The following is a 22,092-nucleotide window of genomic DNA, read 5'->3' as shown; positions in this document are numbered from 1 at the left end:
GGATATTAATTGTGACTACCTCATAAGAGTTATTATCAAAAGCAGTTGAAGCAATACATCGAGAGGGAACTGCCAGAAGTTTAAGCCAGATTCAGAAGAGGACGTGGAACCAGGGATATCATTGCTGATGTCATATGGATATTGGCTGAAGGCAGAGAACACCAGAAAGATGTTTACCTGTGTTTTATCGGCTATGCAAAGGCGTTCGACTATGTGGATCATAACAAATTATGGATAACGTTACGAAGAATGCAAATTCCAGAACACTTAATTGTGCTCATGCAGAACCTGTACATAGACCAAGAGACAGTTCTTCAAGCAAAACAAGGGGATATTGCACGGTTTAAAGTCAGGAAAGGTGTGTGTCAAGGTTTTATTCTTTCACCATACTTATTCAATCTGTATGCTGAGCAAATAAGCCAAGAAGCTGGACTATATGAAGAAGAAGTCAGCTCCAGTATTGGAGGAAGGCTCATTAACAACCTGTGATATGCATATGACGCAACCTTGCTTGCTGAAAGTGAAGAGGACTTGAAGCACTTACTGATGAAGATCAAAGACTACAGCCCTCAGTATGAGTTACAGCTCAACGTAAAGAAAACAAAAATTCTCACAACTGGGCCAATGAGCAACATCATGATAAATGCAGAAAAGACTGAAGTTGTCAAGAATCTCATTTTACTTGGATCCACAATCAATGCCCATGGACTCAGCAGTCAAGAAATCAAACAACATATTGCATTGGATAAATCTGTTGCAAAAGACTTTAAAGTGTTAAAAAGCAAAGATGTCACTTTGAGGACTAAGGTGTGCCTGACTCAGGCCGTGGGGTTTCCAATGGTCTCATACACATGTGAAAGCTGGACAATAACTAAGGAAGACAGAAGCAGAATTGATGCCTTTGACTTACAGTGTTAGTGAAGAATATTGATTATACCAGGGACTGCCAGAAGAAGAAACAAATCTGTCCTGGAAGAGGTACAGCCAGAATGCTCCTTAGAAGCAAGGATGGTGAGACTTTGTCTCAAGTACTTTGGACATGTTATCAGGAGGGACCAGCCCCTGGAGAAGGACATCATGCTTGGTAAAGTAGAGGTTCAGTGAAAGAGAGAAAGACCCTTTACAAGGTGCCTTGACACAATGGCTGTAACGATAGGTTTAAGCATAGCAATGATTGTGAGAATTGTCAGAACTGACTACAGTACCTAACAACAGCAGCAGCAACCTCATAGAGTTGTTGTGAGCTTGTAGTAAGTTAATATAAACAAAGTTATATACAATTTCTGTACCTGGTCCTTTCTCAACAAATGTTAGTGGTAGTAGCCATAGTAGTTGTTTTGGTGGTGATGTTAGTAACAGTAGTAATGTAAAATGATCTTTAAAAGATACATTTAAAAGATACAGTCCAAGATAAATGTCATTAAACCACCTGCCATTTTATAGACGGTAGAGTAGAAAAATAAACTGAACTACAGGAGTTTAAGTCAGGCACCAAGAATAGAATATGGGACTTAATTGCCAATCATCTCTTGCAATTCTGGGTACGAACTGACTTCAAGGATGAAGGTTAGCTTGGTCAGACCAACGGGGCTTATCTAAATGTCTTTAAGTGATTCTAGGCTGCAAAGGTGTCATCTCAGGCTGGAAAACGACAGGTCTGGCTGTCACTGCTATCTTTGAGGCTAATACAGTTGTACAGTTCCTTCTGCCATCTATCAGTGAAATACTAACAAGTTGAAACAGCAGCAGTGACAGCGCCAGGATCTAAGCACATGATTCTGTAGTGTGAGTGCCTAATGAATTCCCCCATCAATATGTTGAGCTTCCATGCCTTCTGCATGCAGCCAGGGATCTAAAATCCATCATCTACGGCTTCAGGGAGTCAGTGAGTTATTTCTTGCTCTGTTGCACTGAACAATACCCCAGGAGTAATGACTGGTAACAGTATAACCGGTGGGTCAATGAGATAATTCATCCAACCAACAGTGCTAAGGTAGGCTTGCCATTAAGTCACAGGAGCCCAGCATTCACTTGACGGTACCTAGAGTCAGACTTGCTGACTGCACTTCAGAGTCATGTGTCTTATCAGACTATCCTGATGACTGCAGTAATCTAGGATATATGTCACTAAGTTGGCTTTCAATCAGTAACATCCTATCTCATTAGAATTTTAAATTACTTAATTTAAATACACAGAGGTCTGTATGATTAAATGCCTTTAATTATTTAGGAAAATAAAATACATGGTTTCCTTTGACTTCAAAAAAACACATTCACTGAACAGACATCTAAAAGCACTGATAATATTCAAATCTATTTTTATTAAAAGCTCACTATATGCCAGGAGGTGTAATTGGGTGGGGCAAATGGTTAAGTTCTCTACTACTAACTTAAAAGTTGGCAGTTCAAACCCATCTAGAGGTGCCTCAGAAGAAAGGCATGGTGATCTGCTCCTGAAAGGTCACAGCCATGAAAACTCTACGGAGCACAATTCTACTCTGTAACACTTGGGGTTGCCATGAGTCAGAATCTACTCAAGGGCATTTGGTTTGGTTTTTGTTTACAGGCCAAGAGGTATGTGACAGCTTTGTATACATCATCCCAGTATATACAGAAAAGCTAATTTCTTGTCTTGTAAATTGTTATGGTCTCTCAAGCCTGTTAGAGCCAAGGTTCATCACAGTATCCCCAACATTTAGCCCTTTATGTGGCACATAATAAGCACTCAATTTGTCTACAGTGAACAATGTTCATGAGCTAAATTCTCTTAATCCCAGTTTTTCTAAATTCATACTATGTGTGCATTGAGGACTCTGAAACGTGACAGTCGTCAATCAGCAGTCTAAGGGTCACTGGTGGGAGTAATAATTGAGAGAATGGCCATTTGGCCTTTCCTTCTCATAACTGCCTGCCAGTCGTAAAATATCTTCTACATACTTTGTCAACTTGATTTTTATGATTGCATTATTGTAGACATTATCTGCATGTTAAATTTATAATCGATTTTTCCTTCGTAACTCAGAGAATGAACATAGGAGAACTGCTTTAGTTGCATACGCGGATTTAGTCACCCGATTTGCTTTGTGGTTAATGTGTTCAACTGCTAACCTAAAAGCTGGAGATTTGAGTCCACTCAGTGTTGCTTCAGAAGAATGGCCGGCAACCTACTTCCAAAAAATCAGCAATTGAAAGCCCTATGGAGCACAGTTCTATTTTGACACACATGAGATCACCAGGAGTCAAAATCAACCTAATGACAACTGGTTTTCCTGGTTTTTAGCATCTTCTTGCATCTACGTAATCTAGTTGTGCCTACATTAGGACTGCTGTTCTAGCAAATTCCTCAGGATAGGGCCAAGTCCTTATATCTACCAGGTGCCCATGATGGTCGTCAAATCATTTTCTTATCATGCCTACCTAGAAAGGTTTTGCTCTCCTTCTCCCACCCCTCCCCACCTTCCCTCTCCTCACAAAGGTGCACATTTCCATTTTCTAACACACAACTAAAGAAGGAACTTCAGGGCAGGGTGCATTGTACTTACGCTGTTGAGTATAAAGCCCTTTGGGACATTATAATAAAGGTGATGGTTGCCGAACATGATGAGCATAATTAATGTCAACGAGTGTAAACCACAACTAAACCCACTGCCATCGAGTCGATTTCAACTCACAGTACCCTATAGGACAGAACAGAACCACCCCATAGGGTTTCCAAGGCTGTAAATCTTCATGGAAGCAGGCTGCCACATCTTTCTCCCGTGGTGCTACTGTTGGTTTCGAACCACTGACCTTTCGGTTAACAGTCGAGTGCTTTAACTATTGCAGCACAAGGCTCCTCAATGAATAGTACATGTAAAAAATATTGAAATTGTGAATGTTTTGTTTTATATATATATACTTACCATACTACCAAAAAGAAAAAAAGAGAGAGAGAATAGAAACAGAGTTCATCACCTTGTAACATTCTATGGAGACACAGTTGAACACAACGAGACACTGCGGAAGCTGCAGGGGCCCACTGATCCTAGTGACTTAACCCAGGCCTCTCTTAGAGGTAACTGGGTTTCTTATCATGTGCCAGAGGGAGACTTCAAAAGTCCTAATTGTAAATCTGATTAATTTTCAAAACTTGATTTTGATCAGGTTAAAACAGATTTTTTTTTTGCAAGAACAATCCCAATAGACTTTTAAAGAACTTAAACTCCACTTTCAATTTTAAAACCTATTCTTCCTTTCACTAATTTTTTTTTTTTTTCTCCCCAATGCAAACATCATCTACTAGATATTTCATTGAGAGAAAGTAATACTACTATCTTACATTTGGGTACTCCTTTACGGATAATAACTAGCTTCTAAATACTTTATTTCATCTGAACCTCGGGAAAACCCTCAAGACAATGCTTTTAGGGCCTATTTAAAAGAAGAGGACGTTGAAGCTCAAAGTGTTAGAGTGACTTGCTCAAAGACAAATGGTTCACTAAATACTGACAGATATGGGACTTGAACCAAATCTCTTCATTTTTACATTAAGTGCATTTTTCTGATATGGCATAATGTCTCTTAAAACCATGTGTGCAATCAAAGCAAATAGATTTGATAGAAATATCTTGGGAATAATAGACATCACAGAAAACACACCAACTCCTATGCAAACACCCTCCTCTGCCAAGCTTACGTCAGCAGTTCCTGCATCAAATCCTCACTTCCGCTCCCTTCTCCCACCTTCTTCTCCAACTCTGCTGGGATGCCTCGGCTAAGCTGGAGGCTGCAGAGAGGAGCCCCAGCAGGCCCTCTCCACACAAGTGGCTAATCATCTGGAAAAGCTCCTAAGCCCAGAAAAGCCAAAGAGGACTTTTTCCCTAAGAACAAATAGCAACGAAAGGAATTACAGAGCCTACCTGCAGTGCACAGAACTCTGTGGGAAATGAAATTGCATCTGTTGGACATTTCTGTTGTTTTCTTGTTCTTTCCCTCTTTACTTCCATCATCAGACTCAGAAACACCAACATTCCTCTGTACTCCTCTAGAGATTCCCTCCAATACAGTTCCTGCATCAACTCCAGTTCAGCCACTGGCCAAATTCAGAAGAGAATCAAAGCTAATAGCCACCTAATCCCACTGAGGACTAACCCAGCAGATGTTGATGGCTTACGGTAAATATCTCACGCAGAGGCAGCCAAAATGAACCGTCCGGCCTGGCAATTTATAGATGCAATAGACATGAGGAACAGACCATTTGTCATAACTCAGCTCTGCTTCCATTTATCCTCCAGAAGTCTCTTTAAATGCTATAAATTATGTAAAAACAATACTATACAAAACAAATTTAATAAATAACCCATCTCCCAATATGAGAGCATTACCAGCCTATTTTGGCAGGCCCTGTTTTTGAAAAGGAGAACACAGTACCATTCAGATAAGGGGGCCAGTCCAGACAGCATCCCTTTGTCTTCCTGTACCTGTTTTCTCTAAGTACCTCCATTATATGTCAGGAGGGAAACAGCTGGGGAAGGTTATAGATTCTTGTCAAACAAACCAGCTGCCCTAACACATAAATTTCCACTGTTCCTGAAAGGCTCATAATTAAAAAATGAATCTAAGAGGATTTACTGTAAATTACACACAGGGAGAAAGAACTTAATAGGATGTCTTTTTTACACCAAGTATTAACTGCATAAAGAGAAGCTAATTGTTGCCCAGTTCTTCCCCGACCTTCTATTTTGTAGGTGGTGAAAAGAGCTGGTTGAAAGTTTCATGACAGCAATAGCAAGCGCTTCATGGTTATCCTTCTTCTGGTCCTATTCAATCTTGTCCCTATTGCATAATGAAGGTGAGTGTAACATGACACAGCTTCAATAGAGCCTGGATGTGGGGTCAGTAGGTGGATGTCATTTGCAAGTAATAGCAGCTACTCTCCAAATATTGAGCAGATTAGCTTCTCAGCAATAGATTTCAATGGAGGGAAACCTGTATTTAAAATAATAATTTAAAAACTCCCTCGGCTCTAAGGAACCCTCCCTTCACAGAAATCTCATTTTGTGCACACACACTCCAACAAAGATCTTTTTCCATTTTTCAACCACATTTCATCCACGATTTCATTAATATCATGATAAAGAATTACACAGAAAAGACTGCATCATGGAAGTGTGAACGGAAAAAAAGAAAGAAATCGTAGGTAATTTTAAGCACGCAATCCCTAAATTATTTTGATCTATTGGCTTTCTCTGATTTCTTTTTAAAGGCCTAATTTTTGTGTTGTTCATCTTACTGTTAAAGCTTATTTAATCCCCATGAGGTCCAGGATGGGTGGGAAGTCTTTAGATTTAGAAGTGGCCAGCAATAGAAAGGAGGGCCTCCAACCTCTTGGCTAGAACAAGGGCTAATCTATGTAAACTGTGAAGTAGGAAAAATTGTGTCTATGGCACCTACCCAGCTCTGTTTTGGTACCTCTTTCTTTGTGCTAATTCTTCACCGTAGGCACAATGCCTTCCTCCTGTTCAAGCCTTCTCCACACATGCCTGCCATCCCCTAAAATGTTATATGTCCCCAGATTAGTCATGCCCATTTCTTCTCCTTTCTTCCTAACCCTACAAACAAAACAGAAATTCTGTCACAGTAACTGATCTTAGCCTGTCTACTTTAAACTAACTAGTACATGATTCAAGGGCTTCCAGGGGAATATGAGTTTCAGAAGATATCTATTTTCCTAAAGAGATTTTAGATGTGGAAATTTAGAAGTGACAAAGGAAGAGTAATGGGAAAGTTCAAGCACGTGAGGGAGAATGGCGTGTATCCTAGAGCAGGAGCGACAAGTGTGCAGCATGTGTCTACAAAGTTTGCCTCTGCGCAGGTAGCAGACATGGCTAGTGGAACCCAGAACTCCTACCTGCTCTCCTTACAAACATTCCCAATGGAAAGCTTGAAGCAGATACTACCAGGCAGGGAGAATTGGCAGGCATGATGAAGCCTATCTACCATTTCTGCTCTGGGGGCTCCGTGGCACCAGGTCTATTCTAGAGGTTGTGTGTCTTTACCTCAGGGTCAGGCTCTCAGTGTTCTTGGAAGAACATTTTCCCCTCCTTCAAAGACACTATCTTGGGGGCAAACTAAGCTGCTCAAAACACTTCAGGAATTTCGAAAAATTGCTTTTTGCACCAGTTTATGAAACACAAATTTCTCTTCCTCTTTTCTCAATCTCTCTGTCTCTCTCTCACACACACACAAAGGCCAACTTTAGAGATTATTTTGTTTTTGACCAACTTCACTAGCTTGACCGCTGTCATGGATTAAATTGTGTCCCCCCAAAATATGTATCAACTTGGTTGGGCCATGATTCCCAGTATTGTGTGATTGTCCACCATATTGTCATCTGATGTGATTTTCTATGTGTTGTAAATTATTATTATAATGCTAATGAGATGGATTATCAGCAGTTATGTTGATGAGATTTACAGGATTGGATTGTGTCTTGGGCCAATTTCATTGGAGATATAAAAAAAAAAAAAAGCGAGCAGAGAGACAGGGGGGCCTCGTATCACCAAGAAAGCAGTGCCGGCAGCAGAGTGTGACCTTTGGACCTGGGGTTCCTATGCAGAAAAGCTCCTAGACTAAGGGAAGATTGATGACAAGGACCTTCTCCAAAGCCAAAAGAGAAAGAAAGCTTTCCCCTGGAGCTGGTGCCCTGAATTTGGATATGTAGCCTACTGGACTGTGAGAGAAGAAATTTCTCTTTGTTAAAGCCATCCACTTGTGGTATTTCTGTTATAGCAGCACTAGATAACTAAGGCAACCGCTAATTAAAAGTAACACGAAAGTACTTTTTGTTGTTTTTAAAACATTAACATCTGTTGTCAAAGAATGAAGCTTTGGGGACATGTAACCTCTGGGTGGAGCACACCTGCAGGCAGATTCCTTTCTTCCTCTGTCCCTGGGATTTAGGCTGCTTTCATCTCCTCTTCAGGTCTGCCATCACTTTTTGTTTTTCCCCCCACTGGGCTTCTCTTCTAGGTGAACTGCAAGATGGAATGAAATCTTTTGCCTCCAACCCATCTCCTACTTTCATTAATGACCTCTAAATTCTTTTCGTTTTGAGTAATTGTCTTTAGGATACAGAATAAATGCCATTGAAGATGCAAAACCCTGTTTTTACAGATTGTAAATGTCTTATACAAATAAAATATCTTGAGATATATTTGTGGCTTTATTTTCCTGAAGTATCTACTTAAATGTAAAAAATAAAAATAAGGAGGCTGGTTTTGTAATCAAGCTTTTTAGCGTTCTTTCTAGGATTCCTTTGCTTCTGAGAGTGGTAAGGAATCTGCCTGCTTTCAACCATCGTCTAAGTGTAGACACCAGTGATAATCCATTAGTAAGGGAAAAGAAGATTTCAAATTCCTAGACCAATGGCGTAGCCCCATGCTCATAGGGCCATGAAGATGCCAGGATCATGCCAGAGTGGTGAATTTCCTTCTCTTTCCCCTAAAAAGATCAGATAGTACCCTTTCCTAGCTCAAACTCCGAAGGACAATCTGTTGGGAGTTCCCAGATTGTTTAAGCAATGGCAACATCACCAGAAAAAACACCTAGTTCGCCAAGGGGGTTCTACATTGCGGTGCAATTAATTACTTTTGTGTGCAGCCTTTCTGGCCATGGTCTTATAACTTCCACCCAGGTGATTATGTGATAGGGTAATTGTGGCTACCAAGAGGGTTGGTCAGTTTTGCCTTAAAAGAGAGCCAATTCCAGAGCATAGAGGAAGATCCTACCACCACCAAGGAAGAACAGCCAGGAGCAGAGAGCCTATCCTTTGCACCCAAGATCCCTGTGCTTAGAAGCTCCTGGAGGCAGGAGACCAAGACAGAGAGAGAGAGAGAGAGAAAACCTGTGCAAGCTGTAACCCTGAAGATGGTGAGAAGCAGTTACAAGAGAGACCTAGCAGTACAGATCCAGCAGGAGGAGATGGCATGGTGGGCTTCCTGGCCCACGGAGAGAGAAAGCTGAGTGAGTGCCTTTGGGGAGAGCCCTAGGACCAGGGAGAGGTATGCCTGTGCGCATAGCTGGGGAGAGGATGTCCTGATGGAAGAACCGTGTTCCTTAGCCTGAATTGTAACTCTTACTTCCCTAATGAAACCCCAAAATCGTGTGTATGGTCTGTGAGTTCTGTGTAGCCATTACAATGAATTATCAAACCCAGTAGAGAGTGCTATGCCAGCAATGGTTAGTGTCAGAATTAGTAAAGATGGTGGAAAGAGGAGGTTTGTCTGCCTTCCACCTCATGGGAGTCAGCCTTGTGCTGTTGATCTTGGTTCTTCTTCCCCCTTGTGGGGTTGGAGGAGGTCAGACACTACCCCACACTGTTGTTACAACATATTTTGATGTAAAATTTCCAGTATTTTTGCTTTTAAAAAGAAAGTACCACTACAGTATGTTCAAGCCTAATGTGTGTATTTATATAGAGCACACACACTAAAGAATTAAGCAAATGTAGATTGTTTGAACACAAAAACGTGTTTTGATGCATTCACTCCAAACATAGCAAACAACTGGCAGAACTTTACAATGGTGTAATATGATATACTGGAATGTTCTGGTTCCTCCTAAAAGTGTCTAATATCCTCATAGCAATTTTGCAAGAAGACTAACAGTTTCAAGTAACTTGTCAGAAAATAAGAAAATTTCTCTCTTAAAAAGGAAGATGCTCTGCAAAGCACCAGTAGGAAAAAAAAGGAGAAACTGGTAGCACATTATCTGACTCAAAATGATGCTCATGGCTGCCTCAAATCATATTTTTCTTAGTAAGTCACACTGAACAAGAAAAAAAGAAGATAAATCACCATGAAAATGCAAGTGAGCTGGTAATAATAGCCTCGTTATAGCTGCCATGAAATAGCCATTAAGTTATACGCAGTATAAATCTCAGAGTTCTGTAAATCACGGTGGTTCTTAGAGGCCAAATAAAGATAAACTGCACGGACTATGGCTGCCTTTCTTTTTGCTCCTTAGCATGGATTTTACAATGCTTAGGTTCAGGTTCATAGTACCATATGGTTCCTGAAGCACCTGGGAAAGACATAAAGGTTCACAACTCTATTCAGGACCCCGCTTCCACACTTTGAAGTGTCCTTCCCTGGCCTTCTAAGCAGAGTCTTGCCCTAATCTGGCTTACACTGAGGCCGGATTGGCTTCCAACTCAAGCTTCATGCTTCAGGTTGCTCCCCTTTCCAAGCATGTTGGAAGGGCAGGTGCTGGAGGTGGGAACTGCTGGGCAGAGGGGCTGGAGGCTTCTTCATTCGCTGCTTGTGGTTCCAGCCAGCCACCTCCAGCTCTGGAGGCCAGAAATTCAATCTTACCCTCTGCTTCCCTTGGAAGACCTGCTCATTAGCAACTTCAGATTCAAAGATTCCCTCTAAATGTCCCTTTTCTTCCTTTTGGGAGGTTGGTGGTAATCCCCAGTTGATCTTTTTTCTTAACTGCTTTTTACCCCTGCTATTTAAACTGAATCCTCATTGCTCTAAATTAAATCCATTCTTTCTAGCCTTGCCATTGCTAACTAATGAGAACAATTCCTCTCTTTGCTCTTGGTGGCTGCGCTTTGGGTACTTATGGATGAGAATCATATCCTTCTGTAGCCTACTTTCTTTCCCGCAGACTGCACAGATGATAAAATGGGTTAATTGTTGCTATAAAAATATTTTCTATCCTCATAACGAAGGAATTTTTTTCTTCCAAATCATTTTAATTTCCTAGAATTGTGCTCTATTCTTATGATCTGTAGTCAATGAAGGTAAAGTCCTACTGGCTTTACATGTACCGTACATCAAGCAAAACATTGGCTACACAATATACAGGATTATAACAACTCTTGGTCATTGCACACCCTTCGAATTTCATGCCCTGCCCACCCTAATCTCAATTTTCATCACATGATCTTTACATCTATACAATGAAGTTTACAGTCTAGGACTGGGATGGACAAAGTACAGCCTGTAGCTTATTTTTATAAATAAAGTTTTATTGGCACACAATTACACCTTTTTGTTTTTTTCATGTATTGTTTATGACTGCTTTCATCTTCTGAGAAAGGCTGAGTTCAATAGTTGCAACAGACACCATATGACCCATGAAGCCCCAAGTATTTGCTACCTGATCCTTTAGAGAAAAAGTTTGCAGACCCCCAGACTAGAACTCATTAACATTCAGGTTGGTTTTGCTGCTGGGACCAGGTTAAGACGAACCACACCAGGTAAATCTCCTATTTATACCTAAGCAGTCAGCTAAATCTTTTGCCAGCAGCTAAACTACACAGTCAGGAAAGAATTTTAGAGGGGACACATTTCTTTTCCTCTTTACATACAGGGGACAGAAAGAAGAGCTTTTACTTTTTCTTCCTGAGGCACTCTTTGAGCTACTTGGTTTGCATCTGAAGGGGAGAGTCAGGATTAACACACACAGATAAGGCTCCCACCCACTCAGGTGATTTTTAAAAGCGGGTACACACTTGCTGTGCCCATCTAGAATGTTCTGCTAGATGTTATCTGGCCCACCAATTCAGACCACCAGGAAAGCAAGAGAATGCAGGCCAAAGCCTGGTACTCACAATGTGAAGCTGGAGAAAGTCGCCAAGGCCTGGGGCACTGTCGATGCGCACCAAGATGCCGTCCTTCACAGTGGTGCTGAAGCCCACAGCCAGGCGGTCCGAGCGCGTGCTCGGCCTATCATTGGCCGGCCAGGTGTAGAGGATGAGGCCTCCGCTTTTCCCAAAGATGTACGTAGCGCCAGCTGAAAAAGGCAAGAGAGAGGGGACATAAAGGCCCTGTATGGCGGGTTGTCAGCTGTAACCACAAGGCTGAGATTCTGCACACAACAGCTGCAGAGAGGAAATGTCCCCCAAATGACAAGGTTTAGTTACTGAAAGTGATGGCCTCCACAGCGTCGGAAGGTGGCTGTCTCCCCAAATTAAAGATGCAAGTGAAGTGAATTCGTAACAAAGCAGATATTAGGGAAAGACATCCTTAATATCGTCAGTTCCTGCTGCCTGATGGTAGAGAGCAAACTATATGCTGTCTGAGCTCTTCTGTACATTGAGAGGAACAATGTTTCAGACTTCCTCAACAGCAGAATTAATTTTCCATTTCACCTAAGACAGGCACAAGATAGAAAACTAGTCCCCCGGTCTCTTAGCTCTCAGCATATTCTATTCAGTGGAGTGAGGAGCAGCTCTAGGGATGCCTCCTGTAACTGCAGGTAATGTGGAGTCCACAGACATCATTCCTTTTATGCCTGTATCATCTACCAACTCCCATAGAAGAGAAAGCTGTAGCCTGAGAAAATCAAGTTATATGATTTAAAGCATACACTTATTTCACACTTATTTCACTACCCTAGTCCTAAAAAAAAAGGACAAAAATTAATTCCAAAAAAAAAAAGACAAACCAGTTACTGTCTAGTCAATTTGACTCATGATGACCCCACGTGTATTAGAGGAGAACCATATGCCATAGGGTTTTCAAAGGCTGATTTATTAGAAATAGGCCACCAGGCCTTTCATCAGAGGCATCTCTTTGTGGACTCGAAGCTCCAACCTTTCGTTAGCAGCCGAGTATGTTAACTCTTTGAACCACTGGGTCTTTTAAAAATGAAATTGATTTTTTTCACTAGTGGTGGTATTTATCTGGTGTTAAATAACAGTTTCCATCTGGTTTTCCAAACTAAATTTCAAAAAGAAGTTATAAGAAACACTGAAAAAAATCCCAGTATAATCAGTTTTGAATATGACAAGTTGTATTTTCCATTATGACTAGTGGGTTTATAAGTCACCTGTGTTTTTACTATTGCCAGTATAAACCCAGGGGCTAATAAGGATATATTAATTTTGAAATACAAAACAAATGGGAAGAAATATTGGCATATCCTAAATGACCAAAGTGTATTTTAAGAAGAGTTTTTTTTTAAGTCTGAATTTTGGAAAAGAGCATTTAGATTTGGTAGCCAGAATAGACTATGCCATTGTAGCCTCTGTAGCTTTATATATGTTATGCATAGAGAATACTTCCGTATGTTATTTATCTCAAAGTTCAAAGAGCATTTAATGCACCAGGTTTTCTTGTATGTTGTCCACAGAACGTGTTCCAACCCTTAGAACTATTTTAAAGCAACATTAAAGATGACTGTTGCAAGCATTGAGATATCTTTAGCATCTACTAAAAATCTCAAACATTGGTCCACATTTATTCTCAGAGCTGGTTTACAGAGAATATTGGTTGGAATTATGTTGACTGAGGAAGAAATGGGAGCCCTGGTGGCACAGTGGTTAAGAGCCTGGCGGCTAACAAAAAGGCTGGCAGTTCGAATCCAACAGCAGCTCCTGGTAAACCCTTTGGGGCAGTTCTACTCTGTCCTATAGAGTCGTTATGAGTTAGAATCAGCTCAACAGCAGTGGGTTATGGGAGGAAGGAATGAGTTATACAATTTGTTTAGAAATAAAGTAAACTGATTTGAGGCTAGAATTGGGAATATATGTCCTGTCATTCTTTTTTAAACAGTAAGCCACATTAAATTCTGAGACTTATAAATCTAATGTGTTCTCTTTGAAGGGTCACTATCCTAGTTGCTCCAATAAACTCAGTATGTGTATTGCATACATTCTAATATTATTTTCTTTTTAGGACTATCTTAATCTTAGGCAATAGTTCCTAGAAAACCAATGTACTCCTCCACACTCATCTGAAGAATTTGGGGTTGGGTCCTGGAAAGTTTATAATGAATTCTGTGTACAAAACAATGTTTGCTTCTCACTATCCACAAACACCCTCAAAGCTCCTTAACATTAGAAATGTGGATATAATGATTTACCCTTGATATCTATCCACCTGTGATGAATTTAAATGATTCCCTTTCCCTGTGTGATTATAAATGTCATCACTGCTCCCTTTATTCTTTATTTGGAAAACTGAAGGTTACTCAGTGATTAATGTATAGGATCAGCCAGAATGCAAATCAGGCTGTGGCATTTTATAAAATATTACCCTATTTTATCCTAAATATATAGTAGACCCCGCTACAGAGATCAATTCATACTATCTCAGAAAATAACTTTGTCACCACAAAAAGAATGAGCCAAAATTAGTTAAGAGCAACGACCTACATATGGCATTTTACATTTCACAAAGCCTTTTCAAATTCATTAGCTCAATCTTCACAACAATTCTATGGGGTATTTTATTTGCTAACACCACTTTATATATTTGTAGACAAAAACTGAAATATCTGACTTAAATGAGTAGCACTACATTTACGCCTCCAGCCTGACCTTCCTGCCTACAAAAACCTGTTTGCTATAAAAAAAAAAAAAAAGCCAATCATAATTTCATGGAATTACCCAATAAATGGTACCAATAAACTGTATCATTGATGCAATGATGACTGTATTTCATTCTTGTCATATCTTCTTATAAAACCAAAGCAAAATGAAAACCAAGTCATAGCCCAAAAACTCTGGCATGGTTTTCAAAAGCTAGCCTGGCTTTCTTATGACAGAAATCACTTTAAAACCTACTCTGCTTGCATTTTTCACTCTTCTCCCTGGTCTGTAATTCTCAGAGTTCCAATATCAAAGTGAAGAGAATTTTAAAGATATATACACAACTACTTATAGGTGGTCACGGTGAGTCCTATTTTAAAGTTAAAAAAAAAAAACACTATGACAAAGTTAATAGGATAAAGTAGATATAAAATCTGATATTAAAAATTATTTTTATTGTTTTGGTGGTTCTGAATTCAGCATGCCACTATCTTACATGATTTTAAATTTGCAGATAATCAAGGCATAAGGTACAAAATGCTTAGCATGTGGCTTATTCTGCTATGCAAAAATAAACATTAACATACCTAGTCTAGATACTGAATTTGCTAGTCACAATGAATAAAGATCCTGAGTACTCCCATAGTTCACCGTTGGCTTTAGACAAAGTTAACAGATACAACTTTCTTCTGTAGTAACCTGTTACTATATTTTTTCTCTTTAGTTTTTTATTATTTTGCTGTCTTGCTTGGTTTTTAAAGGCAAACATACACTTTTTCTTGAATTTAATGTAAAATTATTAGAATCACAAGGGGAACATGGAGTTATTTTGCTTTACAGTTTTTTTTAAGATTAATTTTGTTATTTTAAAATGTGGATTATAAATTAACTTTTGGAGAATGTCCCCCAAACTGTTAGAAATATTCTTAATCCATTAAGCATTTATTTTCATTTCAAAGCCATGCAATGTCATATCGGGTGGTCTCTTCCCTGAGCCTAGGATTTGTGATTGCTGGTTTCTCACTGTGCTCAGTATGCTGGTGCTAAGATCATACGACATTTATTAATAATCAGAACCATGTAAATTTCCTGCTTACTAGCAAAAAGTGATAGGTTCAACAGAGTAAAAATTGCAATGGTGGCATTTTGGCCATTTAACACTGCAATTTGCAAGTTTGCGACAAGCCGAGGTGGCTTTGCTGAGTTCCAACCAATACAGTATTTCAGGGATAAAATCCCTACACTGTCACCACTAACCAAGCTAAAGTGGACACACCCCATCCTTAAAGAGTCAATAAGGCACACTATTTAACCCTCAACTTCTTTTATCTTGAAAGCACCAAAGCGTGGGTTTGGCTTGTTTTCATAACTGGCTATTTACTGTGATAGTGCCGATGGCGGTATTGACATAGGGGGTACACGGGTGTGTATATGTGGGTTTGGGTATGTGCTGTTTGCCTGCGTAGGGAGGTAATCTGGCATGAGAAATGGACAGAACAGGTTCAATGGGGCGCAGTTTGATGTAATTTCACAATAAGCTGATAGAGTGAATGAGCTACAATTTCTCAAGGAGAATAGAATTTTTTTTCTAATTCACATAATTCTCCAATCAACTGTTCTTAAACACTTGATGCATTTTACTGCTTACTTTACTAGAATTTAATTGTTGATGCCAACTCAGCTTTTACTTATTTAGGACCACTTGAACAATTTTTTTTTTTTTTTAAATCTTCTTATTGTTGTTGTTCTTTTGACTTATCAACCCCATGGTCCGGGTTTTATGACAGTTTCTATTTTCATTTCCAAATAGCATATTATTTTTTAGGATATTACCAACAGAAATAGACTCATGGTCCTATTAAAAATTCACTGAAGATACAAAAATAAAATGTGTGTTTATGTGTGCATGTGTATGTATGAAAAATAAGAAAAGCTTAGTTATAAAATACAATGGACTATCTGAAATTCACTTATTATTTTCCGCATTAAATAATTATAGATGAAATGGCATCCAGAAAAGCATTAAAAAGCAAAGTTAGTATATTTAGGTCTAAAAAAAGAAAACATAAATTCAAGCCATGATGAAAGTAATATATAAGCAAGCTTTCCCTGAAATATTTTCTGTTGGCCATGAAACAGAACGTGTTTTGGAAGCATCTCCCAAGAGAGGTCTGAGTGAGTTAAATTTAAACAGATCTAAATAATAGATGAGTATAGCAGGTAGATTAATAAATAACAATAGGTATAAAAATTTTTTTTTATAACTCTTAATATGTAACCCATACAGTAGATAAACCAGGATTAAAAAATAAAATGGCACTCTTAGTCCAGTGCTCTCTGAACTTTGACTAAAAGCTCAATATAAAATCTCAAGACACCAAGTCATGTCTGCCTTCCTTTATCACTCTATTTTATTACTATTCCATTGAATTTTTCCACATTTGTGTTCTTTATTATAAACTGGTTAATCCTTTTGAAAAACAAATCAATCCTTAATGATATAAAATATATCCTACCAGTAGATATGGTTACTGCTATTAAATTAAAATGATCCTTTATTCACATCAATTACCATATAGTTAATAAAGTCAAAATGGAAATACTTGTGGCTTTGAAACCAACAAAGGGAGGCTGTGAGCTTAAGGATCTCAGGGGACCTCATACCATCAAGACACAAGAGGAGGATAGTGCATCCTTTGGACCAGGGTTCCCTGCGCTGAGAAGATCCTGGACCGGGGAAGACTGATGACAAACGGCTTCCTCCAGAGCCAACAGACAGAGCAAGCCTTCCCCTGGAGCTGACGCCCTGAATTTGGTCTTGTAGCCTACTAGACTGTGAGAGAATAAATTTCTTTTTGTCAAAGCCATTCTTTTGTGGTATTTCTGTTACAGCAGCACTAGATAACTAAGATAGCTGCTGTCAAGTCAGCTCCCAACTCAGGGTGGCCCCATCAGCGGTGGAATGTAATGCTGCCCAGTCCTGTGCCATCCCCATGATCAGTTACAGATAGGCTGTTGTGATCCACAGGGTTTTCACTGACTGATTTTCAGAAGTAGATCTCCAGGACCTTCTTCCTCATCCATATTACTCCGGAAATTCCACTGAAACTTGTTCAGGATCATAGCAACACACACACCTCTACATGTGGTGGATGCACACGAGGTGCTGTGGCTGCGAATTAAACCCTTGTCTTTCACATGGAAGGTGCGAGTTCTACCACTGAACCACCAATGTCTTGCTTTGATAATAACAGTACTTTATATTTTCATAGCATTGAAGAGTTTTCCAATTACTTTCTTGGGGGCTCTCACTGGATACCTCTCCCATCCCCCTTAATACTCATTGAAGCATTAATGTTTTTGTTTCTGTTTTAATTTAAAAAAGAAAAAAAAAAAAGGAGGCTCAAAAAGATTAAACAACTTGTTCTGGTGTGAAATGGTGGAGTTGGAAGTAGAACCAGACCTTCTCCTACCTGGCCCTGCTCTTCTCCCCACATCAGGCTGTGTTGCTAATCCTTTGGATGAAAGCCTTCCTAAAGAAACTCCTGGAGACCAAGAGTGCCCCCCCCCCACCAAAAAAGGAAGAGATGAAAGTAAATAACAAATGAAAAACCGTGAACGCCAAGACCACTGCCTTACAGAGGGAGCCACTAGGCAGTATGGGGTAAGTGATACAGATTTTATAAACAGCCTTGCAATGTATTTATTGAATGGATGGTTTGGTATGATCTATTTTGTCTACTCTGAATTTTTTGAAATAAACACCAAAGCCAGTGATAACAAATACCCAGTGCCGTCTTAGTCTTAAATAAAGCAAAACTGAAGAAGATACTGAACATCAAGAGAGAAATTTCATCTATTCTTAACAACAGCCTTTTTTCCTGGCAAAGAAATGAGCAGAGTTACTGCTCAGCAAACTGAAAAACTGAGCGCATTGCCTAAACGTCAAGAATATCATCAGGGAGAGCCAAGCCCTGTTTGTTAAATAAAGCTCAGGTAAGGACTCGACGGCACTGGGTAAGGTTAGCATTCCCTTCACATGGGGCAAGCTTTTCGTTGCTCCTGAAGAAACAATGATTAAAGCCAAATGGGCATTATGCCAGAAAATATTACCTACTGGTATCTACAGAGGTGCCCTAGTGGCACAGTGGTTAAGAGTTCGGCTGGTAACCAAAAGGCCAGCAGTTTGAATTTACCAGCCACTGCTTGGAAACCCTTTGGGCAGTTCTACTCTCATGTAGGGTCACTATGAATCGTAATTGACTTGACAGCAAAGAGTTTGGTTTTTGTGTTAGTATCTACAGAGGCAGCATTTTACAGTACATCACCAGTATTCCAGTATTTCAATTCAAAGACTCCCCATCTGAAGCAATACTGACTCCATTTAGTATTAAAAGTACCAGGTAGCATTGGGACTTAAACTTTGCACCGAGTGAAGGTTTAACATAATATATCCAATGCCAAAGGCTCCTAAGGAACTACTGGAAGAAAAATATAAAACAAACAAAATTCTACCTATTAACTCAATTTCTCCCATGAATAAAAAAAAAAAATACATTCACCACTATTTAATGATGGTAGTAAATGCCTTTGAAGAAATGTTAAATAACTGTTCTTCAAGGACAGAGTAGGTTATACACCAACTCTGTTCTTAAAAATACGCTTGATTGAACCTTTGGAAAAAAAAAAATATCTTGAATTTTCCAAGGAGTTTAAAGAGAAACCAAATAATTGTGTTGTTTCCAAATGTAATGCCATCAAGATGCCTTACTGTTGTGATACCCTGTATCACACATATACCTTTCACTTCCTGAAAGTTGGAGTAATACAAAATCACAAGTAGTTACAGGACCTATTAATGAGAGGTCAGAAACACTGTATGACCCTTCCTGAGTCTTAGGGGCGATGAAGTTTTTGCAAAACATACAAAGTTAGTTTTACTCATGAGATTCCATGATTCATCCACAAAGAAAAAAGGAGTGATTAGTGGTAAAGTATACAAGACTTGGAAGAAGTACTGCCAGAATATCCCTTAGAAGTGAGGATGGTGAGACTTCATCTTACATACTTCTGACATGTTATCAGGAGGGACCAGTCCCTGGAGAAGAACCTCATGCTTGGTAAAGTAGAGGGTCAGAGAAAAAAAAGAAGACCCTCAGGGAAATGGATCGACACAGTGGCTGCAACAACGGGTTCAAGCATAACAATTGCGAGGACTTCCCTATGAATTGGAACTGACTCGATGGTACCTAACAATGACATACAAGGCTTTAGAGATTTATCAAAAAACAAAGTTTTCGGGGCCACAGGGCCACATTCAAATCCTGTCTTGCTTAAAAAATTTTCATAAGCTTATTGTTTTTCCTTTGGGACACGTGTTCCTTTTATAAATTCTTTGAGATTGCATAACAATAACAATACTAATTCTAATAATAATATTCATGCTAGTTTTTGTGCATGAATCCTCTGATATATATAATAGCATGCAGTATAATATTTCAAATTTTTCATAAATACCTTTTATGTTAGATATTGTTTTATCCCAGTTTTAGAAACGAGGAGACCTATAATAAATAAGTTGTTCAAGACCTTCACCTAATATCAGCTGGAACCAGGAATTTAATTCAGATTTAACTGCACAATCAACATTCTTATCAGTGTACCAAATTGTATTCTTTAAATCCTCATCTTGTGCCTTTACCTATGATGGGTTTTATCTGCTTATCTGGGTGGAGATAGGGAATGATGATGGAAAGAAAGGAGAAATGGCTTTCTAGAAGGGCCAGAATAAAAAACAGCAAACAAGGTGAAAACTCAATTCACTCACAATGGAAGCGACAATATAGGAGGTACTTGCTCTATCTAATTTAATGACAGTGGTTTAATACGAGGCTGTTCTCTTGTAAGGTATATAAAGCAAGACCAGACAATAGGCAGCTCCTGATTAATGACATCACCTACCAAAAAGTTCTAAGTTCTGAAGGGTGGACTCTGTAATGAAGTTTATTTTGGAGATTTACCCCACAGTTTACTTAATTTAATTTTACAAAACAAGCTAGTTTCTTATATAGCAAAATCAAATGAGTACTAGGAAATTGCACAGTATTCAGGCATAAACAAATAAATATTAATTTTTATCATCAAACAAATTGAAAACCCAGAACTCTCTGTAGCATGAGCTCCTGGAGGCCAGGGACTGTTTAATTTATCTCACCATCAACACTGTGGATGCTCAGGAAGTAATGTTATTGAATTAATCAATGAAACTTGGCTCACCTGTACTTACACATCTTGACACTATCACTCAGACGTGGAATAAAATGGGAATAAAAGAATGAGATACTGCAATGCCCATTAATTCATCGCAGCTTTTGTCATTACATCTCAGTGTGAAAACATTTTATAAATACTCATCAATTAGGGTTCACAACATCTCTTATGATAGAGTAGAATACAGTTTCCAGTTTATAAAAGAAACCTAACCATGATGACACTTGAATGATTTGTCTTTGGCGAATTTATGACAGGTTCAGATAAGAACATCACACCCATTTTTAGTCAAATCGTTCTCTGTTACCCCTCAGTGCCTAAATCACATTGCAGGTAGTTTTTAGTAAAAGAAATATAAATGAACACAATCTGGGATTTAACCTAACAGGGATGTTAGGTTAGACAAGTGATGCGACACATTTAAGAATAGCAACGTTATTCTATCTTGCAGAGCATGAATCGAGTGTGAAGGTCATGTATACATTGGTCTACAGGTGAAACATAAATGAATGAAAGAAAAAACAAGAAAGATCATTTTCTAATTACTCAGCAGCCTTCTCCACAGCAGCTTTTTTTTTTTTCTTTCCTAATGCATTCCTTCTGATGATATCTCATGGGACACAGAAGAAAGGGGAAATTCGGAGCTCATTCATCTGCTTCTTTTTACTCCTTTTATTCCAGGGCTTTGAAATGCCTCCTCTAATAAGAGCAATCAAGGGGTTTCTAAGCACTGAATATTCCTAAGTACCGTAATACAGACGAAGTCTAGTTGCTTATTTCTAGTGCTTTGATTTAACACCTGATTTATATGGACTTCACACTGTCAAAGAGCCAGGGGCTATATACAGATGACACTGGTGTATTTGTAATTTGTAACTCTAAGTCATAAAATGTGATTTTCCTGGAAAATTTGGTTAATTTTTTTAAAGGGTAGCTGCTCTTGATTCTACGAGATACATATCTATTAATCAGAGATCTCATGATAGAGTTAGGCAAGAAGAAACTTTGGCTATTATGGTCCATTCTCTTTATTGATTCTCAGTTTCCCCATGATTATTGTTGTTGTGTGCCATTGACTTGATTCTGACTCATAGGGACCCTATATGACAGAGTAGAAATGCCCCATAGGGTTTCCTAGGCTGCTATCTTTACAGGAGCAGATCTCCAGGTCTTTTCTACTGTGGAGCCATTGGTAGGTTCAAACTGCCAATCTTTTGGTTAACAGCTGAGATCTTAACAACTCTGCCACTAGGGCTCCTTTTCCATGACTAAAAAAGTGATAAGAACTCTCCTACTTACTCATCTCAATGAGTTGTACTAAGGATCCAAACAATTAGACATATACTATGCAGAGCTCTAGAAATAGTTTAGTATTGCCATTTTGTGATGACTACCTCAAAGTGGGAGCCCTGGTGGTGCAGTGGCTGAGAGTTTAGCTGCTAACCAAAAGGTCTGCAGTTTGAATCCACCAGCCGCTCCTTGGAAACCCTATGGGCCAGTTCTACTCTGCCCTGTAAGTT

The 22,092-nt window shown here is 39.1% G+C and overlaps 1 protein-coding gene across 18 annotated transcripts in view; it reads right to left on the bottom strand.

Moving 5' to 3' along the window:
• NRXN3 (neurexin 3) overlaps positions 1-22,092 on the bottom strand; it is a 1,785,202-nt gene that overhangs the window by 434,365 nt on the left and 1,328,745 nt on the right. For all 18 annotated transcript variants that reach the window (XM_023546430.2, XM_064292808.1, XM_023546429.2 and 15 more), the window contains one exon: positions 11,600-11,781. In XM_023546430.2, coding sequence (XP_023402198.1) covers positions 11,600-11,781 — 182 coding nt within the window. The remainder of the gene's footprint in view (positions 1-11,599; positions 11,782-22,092) is intronic.

Source organism: Loxodonta africana, chromosome 10 (genome assembly GCF_030014295.1).
Source record: "Loxodonta africana isolate mLoxAfr1 chromosome 10, mLoxAfr1.hap2, whole genome shotgun sequence".
NCBI classification, from domain to species: Eukaryota; Metazoa; Chordata; class Mammalia; order Proboscidea; family Elephantidae; genus Loxodonta; species Loxodonta africana.
The sequence above is the reverse complement of the archived record's forward strand: the minus strand, read 5'-3'. Positions and strand labels throughout refer to the sequence as shown.